The sequence below is a fragment of the Schistocerca gregaria genome, chromosome 9 (assembly GCF_023897955.1).
Source record: "Schistocerca gregaria isolate iqSchGreg1 chromosome 9, iqSchGreg1.2, whole genome shotgun sequence".
In the NCBI taxonomy this organism is placed as follows: domain Eukaryota; kingdom Metazoa; phylum Arthropoda; class Insecta; order Orthoptera; family Acrididae; genus Schistocerca; species Schistocerca gregaria.
Window position 1 is genome coordinate 200,532,327 of NC_064928.1, and position 17,867 is coordinate 200,550,193.

At 41.3% G+C, this 17,867-nt stretch overlaps 1 protein-coding gene across 1 annotated transcript in view; it reads left to right on the plus strand.

Annotated features, from left to right (window-relative positions):
• LOC126292035 (amyloid-beta-like protein) overlaps nt 1–17,867 on the plus strand; it is a 1,795,419-nt gene that overhangs the window by 1,743,386 nt on the left and 34,166 nt on the right. Inside the window, exon 7 of the mRNA XM_049985828.1 lies at nt 7,907–8,099. Within this exon, the coding sequence (XP_049841785.1) occupies nt 7,907–8,099 (193 nt within the window). The remainder of the gene's footprint in view (nt 1–7,906; nt 8,100–17,867) is intronic.

The following is a 17,867-nucleotide window of genomic DNA, read 5'->3' on the forward strand; positions in this document are numbered from 1 at the left end:
TATTTAACCAGTGCAGTACATAAGTTAATGTATACTTTAACGATAACGCCATTAAAGCAAAACTGAGACTTATACGTGCTGTAACTTTCTTTTTGGTAGATACAGGAGCGAGGAACAGATGCGGCCCGTGGACTGAGAATTCAGACAATTTATTCTGCATCTAATATTTAAAAAAATGTTCAAATGTGTGTGAAATCTTATGGGACTTAACTGCTAAGGTCATCAGTCCCTAAGCTTACACGCACACCCATGCCCGAGGGAGCACTCGAACCTCCGCACAGTCCATGACTGCAGCGCCCTAGACCGCTCGGCTAGTCCCGCGCATCTAATATAAAATAGTTAAAGTAATATATAACTTTGTTTGCTGTAGTTGCATCATCACTTACTAACAATTGATTCGAATGTTGAAACGTGTACAGATACGAAGGTTTACAATTCATTCACTAATTAATATGAGTAATCCGTATATGATGAGCCCTGACCGCTATGAAAGTCTGTAAATGTTATGAAATGGCAGACTTTCAGAGGTGGTAGAGTGGACCAAAAGAAGGGAAAAAGTTCGGTAAACATGGTCTCTGAAGTACATGTCGAAAAATAAAAATGTTTACCCCAAACACGTAAGTAGTTTTTATTTTTGCACGGACTTTTCAAACGCCCCTCGTACTTCTCAGCGAGTACAACGCAGTCGCCGACGGCTTTCACGTAATGGATGAGAGCAGAGGTATTTCCAGAGAGTTGTCAGTGCTAACAGGCAAGCAATAATGTGTGAAATAACCGCAGAAATCAATGTGGAACGTACGACGAACGTATCCGTTAGGGCAGTGCAACGTAGCTCGATGTCATTTGCAGCGCCTCTCCTGGGCTTGTGACCATATCGGTTGGAGACTAGGCGACTGGAAAACCGTGCCCTGTTCAGGTGGGTCCCGATTTCAGTTAGTAAGGGCTAATGGCAGGGTTCAAGTGTGGTGCAGACCCCAAGAGGAAGTGGATCCAAGTTGTCTACAAGGCACTGTGCAAACTGGTCGTGGCTCCATAATGGTGTGGACCTTGTTTCCATGGAACAGACTGGGCCCTTTGGTCCAACTGGACCCATGACTGACTAAAAATGGTTATGTTCGGCTACTTGGAGACCATTTGCATGGACGTCATGTTCCCAAACAACGATGCAACTTTCATGGAAGAGCAGTGCACCTTGTCCCAACATTCTGGACAATACGAGTGAATGATTTGGCCACTCATCTCGCTCGATATGAATCCCACCGAACATTTGTGGGATATAATACCGTCTATTACGTAGGTGATCAGAAATTTTACCTGGTTATTGTAGGAGATACAAGCTTTAAATTTCGTACTAGTTGCGAGATAAATATTGTTAAAATTGGAAAAAGCAAAAATTATCTGTTTTCTGAAGATTTTGCATAGCAGACGCAAAAAGATAAACAAATTTCGAAAGAATATGTTAACGAGCAAAGTATTCCGCTAATAAACGAGAGAAAAAAGAAAATTTTTCAATGAGTACTTTAATTTTCGAGATACGACGCCACATTCGACAACGTCGCAGCTACTGGCCTTAACCTTGAGACGCCAACTACGCGGCTCATTCCAAAAGGTCTGTACACTTTAAGATAGAATCGAAGAAAGTAATTCATTTGACAGAACACCATTACAGACATTCAATATAATCTCCATTCTTGCTTAAGACAACTTCCCAACGTTATGGTAAGTTCTGTATTCCGGATAGGGTACTATCACTGTTGAGCTGTCTGATTACTCATCTCACTCAAATCTTCATCACTTGGATCAAAACATTTTTCCTTCAGTTTGGAATTAGCTCAAAGTTTTGGTGGGCTCATATCAGGACTGTATGGTGGGTGGGGAAATACGAGGGTGAGTCAAATGAAAACCTTAAATTTGTAATAACAAATCGAAATTTCGCGCCGTTATCCTGTAAGTTGGTAAGCATGCTACAAACAGCGTGCAGAATGGCCTGTAGGTGGCAACATACTGCAGATGCACACATACCGTCTCAGTATCAGTATAAAGATGGCCGCCCCACTTGCTACTTGCACCAGGGAAGAACAATGTTCTGTTATTCGGTTTTTGCGCAGTGAAGGTGTGAAAACTACTGAAATTCATCAACGAATGAAGGTTGAGTACGGTGATGCATGTTTGTCACAGCAGCAAGTCTCCGAATGAAGTAGGAAGTTAGCAAATGGTGTGACTTCAGTGGAAGATGCTCCTCGTTCAGGTCAGGCACAACGAGTTGTGACTCCACAGAACATTGCAGCAGTTGAAGCCATAGTGAAGGAAAACACTGAATGACATTGCAGCATGTTTACAAATTAGTCATTGGTCAGCACACCACATTGTGCATGATGTGCTCCAGTTTCACAAAGTGTCTGCAAGATGGGTGCCACGGCAGCTGACTCCTGAAATGAGAGAACGACGTGTTGATGCTTGCGAGGGACTTCTTCGGCGCTTTGAACGAGAAGGTGATGGGTTCTTTGCAAGAATCGTTACTGGGGACGAAACCTGGGTTCACTTCCACCAACCGGAAACGAAGAGAGCGAGCAAGGAATGGAGCCATTCCTCATCGCCAAAACCAAAGAAGTTCCGAACAGAACCATCGGCAGGGAAGGTTATGCTGACTCTGTTTTGGGACGAAAAAGGTGTCATTTTGGAGCCTGGAGGAACCACCCGCCGGGAGTCGAACTTCCCAATTGTGACGGCTGAGACTTCAGTTCTGGGTCAAAATCTCGTACACAGGTTTCAAGTGGAACAGCCCTTTTCAGAAACTGCTCTTCTTCTGTCACTAGTGCATCTCCTAAAAAACCTTCTGCGGCGTGCAATCAAATCAAAGCGACGTGGATGCTGTCAGCAGGTGTCCTTTTGCAACATTCCAATGCAAGGCCACACACAGCCTGTACAACAGTTGCAGACCTGCAATTTGAGTGTCTGCCTCATCCACCATACTCATCAAACCTTGCCTCAAGTGATTTACATATGTTTGGACCACTCAAAGACGCGATGGGAGGAAACAAGTTCCGTTCTGATGAAGAGGTACGCCACGCCACATGGTGCACGATTGGTTGCGCGGACTGCCAAAAGAATTTTTTATCTAAAGGAATTTATGCACTTTGTAAGCGCTGGAGGACATGCATGAGTGTGGGGAAGATTATGTTGAAAAGTGATACAGCTTTGTACCACGTCTGCATAATAAATAATATTTTAAAGAAACATTTAAAGTTTTCATTTGATTCACCTTCGTATTTTCCATCTACATTTGTCGAGCGTTTCTCTCACTGGTAGGTCAATATGCGGTATTGCGTTAGCGTGCAAAACGGACACTAGTGCAAGCACATCGCGCCCTTTTTTGAAGAATTTTCGGGTGCAAATCATTTTGCAGAAACAGCTTATAGTACGCACCTGTTTCAGACGCATGCTGGGGAACTCTATTTGCAGCTATGATTCCATTCGTGCCATGTGCGAAGGTGATCATCAGTTTCACCTTTTTGTTGTTGGCGGACGAATTTTTCCGCGCGCCGGGAGTCGAACTTCCCAATTGTGACGGCTGAGACTTCAGTTGTGGGTCAAAATCTCGTACACAGGTTTCAAGTGGAACAACCCTTTTCAGAAACTGCTCTTCTTCTGTTTATAATGCTGAGGCTAGTCCCGCGCATCTAATATAAAATAGTTAAAGTAATATATAACTTTGTTTGCTGTAGTTGCATCATCACTTACTAACAATTGATTCGAATGTTGAAACGTGTACAGATACGAAGGTTTACAATTCATTCACTAATTAATATGAGTAACCCGTATATGATGAGCCCTGACCGCTATGAAAGTCTGTAAATGTTATGAAATGGCAGACTTTCAGAGGTGGTAGAGTGGACCAAAAGAAGGGAAAAAGTTCGGTAAACATGGGCTCTGAAGTACATGTCGAAAAATAAAAATGTTTACCCCAAACACGTAAGTAGTTTTTATTTTTGCACGGACTTTTCAAACGCCCCTCGTACTTCTCAGCGAGTACAACGCTGTTTCGTCACATGTTTTCCGTCGATCCTCTCTCAGAACGTCATTGACAATAACCTGAGGGGTGGAGTCTGTTGCAGTTGTCGGCCTTCTGCTTCTTGGGTTGTCTTCAGTGCTTACCCGACCTTACGGAAACCGCGATATTGTGCTATGATCAACACACTATTCCCACACACCTGTCTCAAAGCATTGTAATGCGTTGAAAGAGCCCAACGGAAATTTTTCCTTTGGCTTCTTTGCACTTAAGGGGCCGGCCGGAGTGGCCGTGCGGTTCTAGGCGCTACAGTCTGGAGCCGAGCGACCGCTCCGGTCGCAGGTTCGAATCCTGCCTCGGGCATGGATGTGTGTGACGTCCTTAGGTTAGTTAGGTTTAATTAGTTCTAAGTTCTAGGCGACTGATGACCTCAGAAGTTTAGTCCCGTAGTGCTCAGAGCCATTTGAACCATTTTTTGCACTTAAGGATTCGATTTTGAATGTGGGAACGGACGCTGGTCGCCGCGTGTAATCCGACCTGACTCGGTTTTATCTTCCATTTTAAAATTGAATTACTCACGACACAGCTACGCGAACCAGCAGACACGTCGTCTAAAGTGTCGCTCACAACTTAAATGATTTGTAATTTGGTCTCACCACGGAAACGGTCGCGCATGCGCACTGTGCACGACTTTTGAAATGACCCTCGTAATTTAAATGTACGGCAAATTTCATGAGATTTCAACCTCCGAGCATTCGAAAATAGAATAGCTTCAATGACCTTGCTGTCGGCGTGTCTGAGTCAGTCCATTTTAAACAAACACTAGATGGACACTAAAGACTTGTTTCGACTGGCGCTCGCTCTCCATTGAAAAGATGTTGTAGATGACTCATTCGACCTCGGACAGAAGCCTGTGCGGCCGGAATGCCCAATAGTTCGTCACTTGCTGCGTTACCGGCACCTTCGCAGTTTACGTCCTTTCCGCTAGCAACCCGCTTCCCGTGAACCGCAGTCACGAGTTGTTTGACGTACCAACAAAGTGAATGCTGTTTCCTGCAGCTGTTGTCGCTCCTGGATGTGACCTCACCGCTGGATTTCCTCAGCTTTCCACATGTCGCGCTGCACGAGTATCCCGTGGTATCTATGTAATAGAGGGGGCTCAAAGCGGCTAGAGAGACGTGCCAACTGCAACATTTTTATTCAGCGTGTTTCACGATTAGTAGGGGTCACTGACAGGGGCGAGAAAGTACACGATAATACTTCGTAGAAACAAAAATGTTTCGGTAAGCATGGAACAAAAAATGAGGCGTTTGCGAGGTAACTGCAAATGTGTGGCTACGTGCCATCCACTGACTTCTGTACGAAATATTGTCGCAGTTGGTACAAACCAATGATCCTACCCCACCCCCGATTCCGTAAAGAATAAAAAACCTTCAGACGTCTTATTACGTCACAACTCAGTTAATGTGTTAAATATTTGACGATAAGCCTGAAAATCTAAATTGTTGAAGACGCAGAACCCTAATTACTGTATATAGATTTAATTACGTTAGGATTATTCACCAATAGTGTGGGAAAAAGTCAAAAGAAGACTAAATGAGTATAGGTTCGGTAATTTTTTGCTCTGTTTTGAGAAAACCTACTTCTTATGCATCTCCTTGTTTATAGGGCACGTCACAAAGGGCATCTGGCCACCAGTTGTCACTAACATTGCCACCACTCATACAACAATACTGGCTGTAGAGAAACTGGAAAAGGCAAGACAAAAAGGAAGATTAACATTGCTCAAGTTGCTGAAGGTGAAGCTGTAGTTGCTTTGAGATATACTAAAAATAAATTAAAACAACAAACACACTTGAATGGGAGAAAAATAGTGGAAGAATAGCCTTTTTTCATCATAACAAAAAACATAACAGCTAACATTCCCAGTTTCCAGTTCTATGAAGTAACAAGTTTGATGGTTTTAGTGCTGCCTTTCCTTCCCTTGTGGAATTTATTGTGCTGTTTGACAGCTCTTTCACAGTTTAAAATGCAGATTAAAAGAGAGGTTATTGACTGTCTCTTGATCTGGTGACCATGTTTTTAAGGCTCACGCCTCTGCAGAAAAATGGAGTCCCATGTTATGATGAAAGTTTTCAGTGGATATCATCTGGCTGTAGGACAACTTTCATTGTATAAAACGTTCAAGTATTTCAACCACCTTCATATGACTCGAATATTGGGAGAAATTGCATCAGGTGTTTTCATAAGGCCTGAAGCTGTTTTCTGTTAAAAACAAGGGTGGGCACATTTCAAACATTAAACATAGTCATTCTCTGAGGTTATATGCTTCTGAATAGGAAAAAAATGGTATTATGCAGGATTTTAAAATAAAATTGTACAACATCTAAAAAAATGGTATGCAACAAAGCAAGAAAGCAGTATATAATAGATCAGACATCCAGTTCTCAGGAAAGAGGGATTTGTTGATGAAAGTTTGAGAAGGGGTTGGGGTTGTTGTGATGCCAGGGACCGGCACACCATCCCGCTCAGGGAACAGCGCAATGGACCACGTGGCAAGCTGGGCGGGCTGTACGACTTATAGTTCAAGAGATGTGATATCAAATACTAATATGCAAGTAAAAACTAGCTCATCATGCATAAAGTTTCAGTTTATTACTTCTTTGATGCTAACTCTATTTGCAATACATGTCACACACTGTATCTGCATATACTGTTAAATGTACATAGAAAAAAATATCGCTGTGTAACAAACAATTCAGGCCATATAACGCCATAGACATTAAGCTGTGTGAAAACGAAACTGCAGGACAAAATTCACTGGACATTCCGGTGAAATACATGTACAAATGTGCATGAGATATGTTGAATATGTGTGAAATATATTGGACATGTGCATAAGTGAGCAAAGCCACAGATAAAAAGCTCATAATGAACCCCTGGAATGATTTCAATCAAATATAGTTGACATATTAGTTACAACTTGGAAGTAAATATTGTAGGAGTAAGAACCACAAACTTCCTATTGGGGTGAGTGTGATACTAATCAGAGAGAAGGGAGAATGAGGAGATGGACAGACAGTGAGGGGGAGAGGAAGAGATAGGCACAGATAGGAGGAGGAGGATGAGGAGGAGGAGATGGACAGAGATAAAGGGGGGAAAGTGAACAGAGAGGGGAGAGGTGGAGATGGACAGGTAAAGGAAAGGGGAGGAGATGGACAGAGACAGGGAGAGGAAGAGCCAGAGAGATGGTGGAGGAGGAGAGAAACAGACAGAAGGGGAGGAGGAAGTGGAAAGAGAAAGAGGAGGAAATGGACAGAGAGAGTGGGAGCAGAAGATTAAGAAAGAAAGGGTGAGGATGAGATAGACTTACAGAGGTGGTAAGGAGCAGATTAACAGAGAGAGGGGGGAAGAGAAGATGGACAAAGCAAGGAGGGTAGAAAATATGCACTAATAGAAGAAATTGTGAAAAAAAAACAACCTGGGCAGTTCTGGTTTTCCCAGCTAGCTATACTATAATAAGAGCAACTGAGTAGTTTAGGACAAGGAGTTGTGGCTTTTTTTCCAAGTACTGTAGCTGTTTTTCACCTGAAATACATCTATTAAGTAAGTTAGAAGTAAATACCATAATTATCAGTTTGAATAGATTAGTGTGAACCATAATTTGTTGTAAGGATATCTTACAGAAGTAGCTATCAGAACTTGCTTTTGCCTGTTAATGTATAACCTGATTCATGCTGAAAGCACTCCTTCATGATAGAATTGACAGAACATGAGTTGTGGAGGAATGAATGGTTTCATGAAGTTATTGTGTACAAGAACATGTTTACATATTCACATTCAGAGAATGTGTTAGAAACTGGTTTTTCGTCAGTATCATGGCTGTCCCTCTGACAGGGCCCCAGCTGCAGCCGCTCTGCCCAGCCCCACAGCTGCACCCGCCACCGCCTCCGGAGCCGGCTCGCAGGCGGCCACCCCCGTGCCCACGCCTGACCCCTACTTCACGCACTTCGATCCACGCATCGAGCACCAGGCCTACAAGGACGCACAGCAGCGACTCGAGGAGCAACACCGGGAGAAGGTCACCAAGGTGGGCCGACATGCTGTGTAGCAGCAGTACATGTACAACAGACTGCTTGAGACTCTATTACACAGACAAGAACAAGCTAACTTTCTGTTTTAGCATTGCCACCCCAACAAATTTAGTAATATGATTTTATCCATTTGAAATGATTGGTGAAAGCCTGCATCTTCGAAAAAAGTGGGTTTTGTTGTAAATTAACATTCTGATACCAATCATAATTTTCTTTTTATTTATCTTCTGCATGACATATTTCCAGAAATGATTCCCATTTTCAAGTGTGTGTTAAGCCATTTATTTGTGATTTTTTCGAGGTGTGATGTGCTGTGTTGTTCTGTTACCTTTACCAGAATATATAAACATACACAATTTTTTTAACTAATTATTGCTCTTAAATACCAGGTATACGTGTATGAAATGAGTTTTTTTTTGTGAAAATGAAACATTAATTTTGAATTGAAAAGTAAAAACATTTTATTCAAACTACTGACCATTGCTTTCTATACATTTTGACCACCTTTCTGGCAATTTTTGGATACCATGTCAATAGAAATGTTCGTCTTTTGAAGCAAACCAATCAGACACCCAATTTTTGGCTTCTTCGTAGGAATCGAAGTGTTCCTCAGCCAATGCGTGTCCCATTGATGAAAACAAATGGTAGTCGGAAGGAGCCAAGTCTGGTGAATATGGCGGGTGGGGTATCAGCTCCCAGTTTTGCTTTGTGTGCAGGTGCATTGTCGGGTAAAAAAATTACTTTGCCATGTCTTCTGGCCCATTTTGGTCTTTTATCGATCAATGCATAGTTCAAATTGATTATTTGTTATCTGTAGCGATTAGTATTCACAGTTTCACCGGGTTTTAGAAGCTCATGATACACGACACCTTTCTGATTCCACCAAACACAGAGCATTGTCTTCTTGCCGAATCGATCTGGTTTTGCAGTCGATGATGATGGTTGTCCCAGATTAACCCATGATTTTTCCCATTTAGGATTCTTAAAATAAATCCATTTTTCATTGTCAGTAACAATTCAATGCAAAATTGATTTTCTTTCATGTCTTTGAAGCAGAATTTGGCAAATGGTTTTTTGGTTTTCCATCTGTCTTTCATTCAGTTCATGTGACACCCATTTTCCACACTTTTGGATCTTTCCCATAGCTTTCAAAATGCTGCCATTTGCTTCTGACTCAAAGTATCTTGCAATTCAGTGTCTTCAAACTTTTTTGGTGGTCTTCCACGTTCTTCATTTCTTACATCAGAATCATTATTTATGAACTGTTGAAACCATCTTTTGCATGTTGCTTCTGATAGAGCATGATCACCATATGCCTCGACAAGCACTCGATGCGACTCTGCAGCCTTTTTTTCAAATGAAAACAAAAAATTAATGCTTTCCGCAGATCATCATTTTCTGGTACAAAATTCGACATTGCTAACACAATGAAAACATATGATGTTATTTGTTCCATGACTTGATGTATACTAAATATCGTTGACAGATGTCATACCAAGCAAACAAAAAAAAAATTAAGGCTCGTTCACAACAAATGTTCCCTATCGACCCATTTGTATCTTAATGCTAATTTCATACCGGTACACCTGGTAGAGTTAATAGATATGCACAGCGGAAGCAAGAGCCAAAGTCAAATACCAAGGGGAGTTGTCCAAGGAATTCCTTATCAGAACGGGAGTGAGACAAGGTGATGTTATTTCACCACTGTTATTTAATCTAGAGAAGGTAACCTGAGAAATGAAGAGAGAAAACAAAGTGATGATGCTAAATGGCAAGACAGATTTATTAGTTTATGCAGACAACATCACTGTTCTAGCAGAATCAGAGGAAGAGATGGCAGAAAATGTAGAGGACCTTGAACAAAATGCAAGTAAGATCGGGTTACGGATTAATGCGGAAAAGACTGAGGTAATGGAGGTATCAAGTGAAGCCCCTAAAGACATCCTACTGCAGGTAGGGATATGGAAATTTGCTGAAGTGGAGAATTTTAAATACCTTGGTACATGGTTCAAGAGGAAAAATGGTTTAAAACCAATGTATTGTGAATGGGTCTAAAATTTATTTCAGCCTAAAGCAGATAATGTCATTCAAGAATCTGTCAATTAAGACCAAACTTAATGAATGTAATACCGTGATAGTGCCAGTATTGTGTGAGACAGAAACCCTAAGCACAGAAAAGAAGGACGAAGAAAACTTGTTGGTCTTCGAAAGAAAAATTATGAGAAAGATCTTTGGGCCAGTTCAGGAAGGGAGCTCATGGGGACATAGAAAAAAAAAAAAAAAACAAGAATTGTATGAGCTGATGAGGCAGCTGAACAGAATAAGTTTGGCAGGCCACATTGCCAGGAGACCAGACACCTCTCGGGCAATAGCCTTATTTATGGGAAGATCTGATGGTATCCGTCCAATTGGAAGACCCAGAAAGCGATGGGCGGATAAGCTGCAGGAAGGCCTTTGCCAGCTAGGAGTTTGTGACAACTGGATCCAAAGAGCACAAGATCACCATCCATGGAGGAGCATTGTGAGGTCGGCGCACCGTCTACAGGGTCCTTCAGCACCAATTTGATTGATTGATTGAGTTATGTTGAATTTGCAAAAACAGTAAGTAACTTTTTTCCAAATTGGCCATGAACTATATATGAAGGTTAATTATTAATTTACAAACTTATATATAAAGGTAAATGCAACAGAGCAATGCAGCGCTCCATAACTCAAAAACAACATGAATAAATGGAGTAATTCACAAAATTTTCATTGTTATAAAATTCATCATTATTAGTTTTACTACATTACAATAATTTTTACGTAATTTATTGTGTTACAGTTTGCTTACTAGGTGCTCTCACCTTAAAATACATATTTTTTTCTATCAAAGAATTGTTGTGATTTTCTAAAATTCAAGTTCATATATTTGTTTTGAGTAGCAATTTCATATATGATTTTGTATGACTAATATAGCGCATCAGTACTTGTCCCCATGAATTTAGTAAATGTACATAACATGGAGCAGAATTCATAATCAATTTCAATTTAATAAAAGAACAAAACTTCATATAAAATTTGTGAATTTATATCACATAAATAGTGAAGCACCTCAGACCTGCATATGTTTATCCTACATGATTGCTATTTATATTTATGTAAAACATTTGTAAAGAAAAGTGAAAATTGTAGTAGCATCCATGCATAGTAACAATTCACTGTATTGGGTGCTATATTAATCCAGGGAATCTACACTGAAACATTGCTGAGACAGTTACATTTCATTATCCACTTTTTGGTAAGCAGTGTTCAACAGCTATGAAATTTTGCAGAAATGACATTGAGGATAACATCTTCAGCTGCAGAATTAAACAACGTTATTTGCTACTGATTTTAATGTAACACTACTATCTTCAGGCACAAAAGTTGAAATTCATATCTGTGTGTCAGTACTACAGTAAGCCCTCAATTATCTGGGTTTATATGGTCCTGAGATTGCACGGCTAACTGAAAAACACGGATAATCCAATACAAGTGTTTTGACCAGAAACTTCTGTTTACAAAGCACACTTTTTATTTGAAATCCCTCTGCATTCTTCACATGTTAGTAACTGGGAAACGAAGCTTTTTTACAAAATTGTACTTACACACACTGCATTTCATTTTGTTTCAGGTTACTTTTGAAAAACATTTCCCCATGTTTTTGTAACTCACTTTTTTTCTTGATGCTACTTCTCATTTTCCAAAGATTCACACAATCTAGTGAATCAAATGAATCTCATCTTGCATACTCTGGTAGCAGATCAACAGGTTTCAGTGTTTTCGTATGTGTGAGAACAACTTCCTTATATCGTCTTGCCTCCACTCTGTTTCTCTATCAGACACAATTTTTTCACCCTATCTGTGTCACTTAGCTGCTCAAATATTGATGCATCAATGTTGCTATTTAACCACTGTTGGATGTTTTAGTCATGTCCCCACAATAAGAAATTAGATTCCTAAATTAAAATACTAATTCTTGTTATAACAGAATATTTCATGCTTCAGTTTTTATTTTTCCAAAAATAACTGAACTATGCATTTATAACATAGAAGCTGCGTAATGCACCCAACAATCAGCAACAGAAAAAAATGTAAATGTCGTGTGACTAGGGCCTCATGTCAGGTAGACCACTCGCTGGATGCAAGTCTTTTGATTCGACGCCATTTCGGCGACTTGTGTGTCAATGGGGATGAAATGATAGGGATTAGGAGAACACAACAACCAGTCCCTGAGTGGAGAAAATCTCCGACCCAGCCGGGAATCGAACCTGAGCCCTTAGGATTGACATTCTGTCATGCTGACCACTCAGCTACCGGGGCCAGACAATCAGCAGCTTATCACAAGTTGATTACAAATCATTAGTAATGATATACCACTTACACATATATATATGGTTTCAACTTTCATTCCAGAAGATGGTCATGTAAACCAGTAGTGGCTAAAATTATTTAATTCTACTAGCTGATGGTGTGAGTCACAATATCAATCCTGCAACATGGGTAAACCAGTCATGCAGCTCAGTGTCATGTGTTTAGAGCTGAGATATCTGTTCATTGGTTGACCTGAAGACAAGGGTGTTTAAAGATAGCAAAATTTTCTGAAATATATATGTTTGACACTTTGGTACATAATTTATTTTGAAGCTGATTGTACATTGTTGCTAAAATACTGATTTTATTTATATTGAAAAAGTCATTGTTTTTAGATTTGTAATGATAAACTGTTTCCTAAATTTGTCGTATGAGAAGTCTGTCATTATTGATTTACACACAAGATCTGACAAGAAATTAATTTAATGAAGAAAAGTATTTTGACATTTTTGTTACTCTTAAATGAAAGAAAATGTATATAACTGACAGGTTACATTAACTGAGAGAGCAGAGAGAAAACAGTTCTTCTAAACTCAAATTGTGTTTGGAAATTGGCAACATCAACTTTTTTTTTTAAATGTATGACACCATAGTTTGATGTTGGCTCAAAGAAATAATGTTCAGAAGTGGTGTCAATCTGAATACTAACAAGCACCATCAATTTTTGACTAGCCTAGTTACTAGTTTCCATATACCTGTTACACTTGACTTTAGCCACCAGTGTTAAAATTAGCAGCAACATTACCATTTTTTGTAAAGTGGTCGACAATATCAATTATAGAGGCTATATCTCACTACAACACCTTAGTAACTGGGGATGCACTCTCTTAAAGCTCCATAAAGTGACACAACGTAGAACTTTGATGATTACAGGTCAACAGTTCACACCCATTCAGTAACATTGAGTTGCCTGAACAAGTAAACTAAACAGATGGAGATACATAACTGACTTCAAGCTGCAAAGAAATCAAACATAATTCTTTAAAACATAATTAAGCATTTACTGTATAGATGAACTGAGGTGCTATATACTGTATCAATTTATACTGTATCAATATGTGAAGAGTCTGACAGAGCACTGAAACACCTAAGTTGAAACAAGGCCCTGGGAGTTGACAACATTCCATTAGAACTACTGATAGCCTTGGGAGAGCCAGCCCTGACAGAACTCTATCATCTGGTAAGCAAGATGTATGAGACAGATGAAATATCCTCAGACTTCAAGAAGAATATAATAATTCCAATCCCAAAGAAAGTAGGTGTTGACAGATGTGAAAATTACCAAACTATCAGTTTAATAAGCCACAGCTGCAAAATACTAACATGAATTCTTTGCAGACGAATGGAAAAACTGGTAGAAGCTGACCTTGGGGAAGATCAGTTTGGATTCCGTAGAAATGTTGGAACATGTCAGGCAATACTGATCCTACGACTAATCTTAGAAAATAGATTAAGGAAAGGCAAACCTACATTTCTAGAATCAGTATACTTAGAGAAAGCTTTTGACAATGTTGACTGGAATACTCTCTTTCAAATTCTGAAGGTGGCAGGGGTAAAATACAGGGAGGGAAAGGCTATTTACAATTTGTACAGAAACCAGATGGCAGTAATAATAATAGAGGTGCATGAAGGGGAAGCAGTGGTTGGGAAGGGAGTGAGATAGGGTTGTAGCCTATCCCCGATGTTATTCAATCTGTATATTGAGCAAGCAGTAAAGGAAACAGAAGAAAAATTTGGAATAGGAATTAAAATCCACGGAGAAAAAATAAAAACTTTGAGGTTCACCAATGACATTGTAATTCTGTCAGAGACAGCAAAGGACCTGGAAGAGCAGCTGAATGGAATGGACATGGTCTTGAAAGGACGATATAAGGTAAACATCAACAAAAGCAAAACAAGGATAATGGAATGTAGTCGAATTAAATCAGGTTATGATGAGGGAATTAGATTAGGAAATGAGACGTTTAACATAGTAAATGAGTTTTGCTATTTGGGGAGCAAAATAACTGCTCATGGTCGAAGCAGAGAGGGTATAATATGTAGGCTGGCAATGGCAAAGAAAGTGTTTCTGAAGAAGAGAAATTTGTTAACATCGAGTATAGATTTAAGTGTCAGGAAGTCGTTTCTGAAAGTATTTGTATTTAGTGTAGCCATGTATGGAAGTGAAATGTGGATGATAAATAGTTTAGACAAGAAGAGAATAGAAGCTTTTGAAATGTGGTGCTACAGAAGAATGCAGAAGATTAGATGGGGTGATCACATAACTAAGGATGAGATACTGAATAAAATTGGGAAGAAGAAAAATTTGTGGCACAATTTGACTAGAAGAAGGGATCAGTTGGGAGGACATATTCAGAGACATCAAGGGATCACCAGTTTAGTACTGGAGGGCAATGTGGAGGGTATAAATTGTAGGGGGAGACCAAGAGATGAATACACTAAACAGATTCAGAAAGATGTAGGTTGCAGTAGGTACTGGGAAATGAAGAAGCTTTCACAGTATAGAGTAGCATGGAGAGCTTCATCAAACCAGTCTCTGGACTGAAGACCAAAACAACAACAACAACACAGAAATACTAAATGAATATTTGTTTTGTTAAATTCATAGGACATGATATGTGATTACTTGTACCCAATACCCAGACAAAGAATACAGAAAACAGAATTATGAAAGCCCTCTACACAGATATTGTATATATGTCAACAATACAATACTGATGTATGGATGTTAGTATTATTTCCAAAAAATATTGGTGTTTACAATAAAGTAACGCATTCATTTTTCATCTCTAAGAGAGTTGGTATTCTGTCACATTTCTCTCTTTATTGCCTTTAAATATTTTCAGCTGCAATGTAGCTAAATTAAATAAGATAGTTATTTAGTGAAAGTGAGGAATAAGAATGATGTAAATAAAATAGAAAGAAACTTCCACATGGGAAAAATATATTAAAAACAAAGATTCCAAGACTTACCAAGCGGGAAAGCGCCGGCAGACAGGCACATGAACAAAACACACAAACACACACACACAGAATTACTAGCTTTCGCAACCGATGGTTGCTTCTTCAGGATGGAGAGGGAAAGACGAAAGGATGTGGGTTTTAAGGGAGAGGGTAAGGAGTCATTCCAATCCCGGGAGCGGAAAGACTTCCCTTAGGGGAAAAAAAAAAGGACAGGTGTACACTCGCACGCACACACGCACACGCACACGCACACGCACACGCACACGCACACGCACACGCACACGCACACGCACACGCACACGCACACGCACACGCACACGCACACGCACACGCACACGCACACGCACACGCACACGCACACGCACACGCACACGCACACGCACACGCACACGCACACGCACACGCACACACACACACACACACACACACACACACACACACACACACACACACACATCCATCCGCACATACACAGACACAAGCAGACATATTTAAAGGCAAAGAGTAAGGGCAGAGATGTCAGTCGAGGCGGGAGTACAGAGGCAAAGAAGTTGTTGAAAGACAGGTGAGGTATGAGCAGCGGCAACTTGAAATTAGCGGAGGTTGAGGCCTGGCCGAAATCGAGAAGAGAGGATATACTGAAGGGCGAGTTCCCATCTCCGGAGTTCGGATAGGTTGGTGTTGGTGGGAAGTATCCAGATAACTCGGACGGTGTAACACTGTGCCAAGATGTGCTGGACGTGCATCAAGGCATGTTTAGCCACAGGGTGATCCTCATTACCAACAAACACTGTCTGCCTGTGTCCATTCATGCGAATGGACAGTTTGTTGCTGGTCATTCCCACATAGAAAGCGTCACAGTGCAGGCAGGTCAGTTGGTAAATCACGTGGGTGCTTTCACACGTGGCTCTCCCTTTGATCGTGTACACCTTCCGGGTTACAGGACTGGAGTAGGTGGTGGTGGGAGGGTGCATAGGACAGGTTTTACACCGGGGGTGGTTGCAAGGGTAGGAGCCAGAGGGTAGGGAAGGTGGTTTGGGGATTTCATAGGGATGAACCAAGAGGTTACGAAGGTTAGGTGGACGGCGGAAAGACACTCTTGGTGGAGTGGGGAGGATTTCATGAAGGATGGATCTCATTTCGGGGCAGGATTTTAGGAAGTGGTATCCCTGCTGGAGAGCCACATTCAAGGTCTGATCCAGTCCCGGGAAGTATTCTGTCACAAGTGGGGCACTTTTGGGGTTCTTCTGTGAGAGGTTCTGGGTTTGAGGGGATGAGGAAGTGGCTCTGGTTATCTGCTTCTGTACCAGGTTGGGAGGGTAGTTGCGGGATGCGAAAGCTGTTTTCAGGTTGTTGGTGTAATGGTCGAGGGATTCAGGACTGGAGCAGATTCGTTTGCCACGAAGGCCTAGGCTGTAGGGAAGGGACCGTTTGATATGGAATGGGTGGCAGCTGTCATAATGGAGGCACTGTTGCTTGTTGGTGGATTTGATGTGGACGGATGTGTGCAGCTGGCCATTGGACTGATGGAGGTCAACGTCTAGGAAAGTGGCATGGGATTTGGAGTAGGACCAGGTGAATCTGATGGAACCAAAGGAGTTGAGGTTGGAGAGGAAATTCTGGAGTTGTTCTTCACTGTGAGTCCAGATCATGAAGATGTCATCAATAAATCTGTACCAAACTTTGGGTTGGCAGGCTTGGGTAACCAAGAAGGCTTCCTCTAAGCGACCCATAAATAGGTTGGCATACGAGGGGGCCATCCTGGTACCCATGGCTGTTCCCTTTAATTGTTGGTATGTCTGGCCTTCAAAAGTGAAGAAGCTGTGGGTCAGGATGAAGCTGGCTAAGGTGACGAGGAAAGAGGTTTTAGGTAGGGTGGCAGGTGATCGGCGTGAAAGGAAGTGCTCCATTGCAGCGAGGCCCTGGACGTGCGGGATATTCGTGTATAGGGAAGTGGCATCAATGGTTACAAGGATGGTTTCCGGGGGTAACAGACTGGGTACGGATTCCAGGCGTTCGAGAAAGTGGTTGGTGTCTTTGATGAAGGATGGGAGACTGCATGTAATGGGTTGAAGGTGTTGATCTACGTAGGCAGAGATACGTTCTGTGGGGGCTTGGTAACCAGCTACAATGGGGCGGCCAGGATGTTTGGGTTTGTGAATTTTAGGAAGTAGGTAGAAGGTAGGAGTGCGAGGTGTCGGTGGGGTGAGGAGTTTGATGGAGTCAGGTGAAAGGTTTTGTAGGGGGCCTAAGGTTCTGAGGATTCCTTGAAGCTCCGCCTGGACATCAGGAATGGGATTACCTTGGCAAACTTTGTATGTAGAGTTGTCTGAAAGCTGACACAGTCCCTCAGCCACATACTCCCGACGATCAAGTACCACGGTCGTGGAACCCTTGTCAGCCGG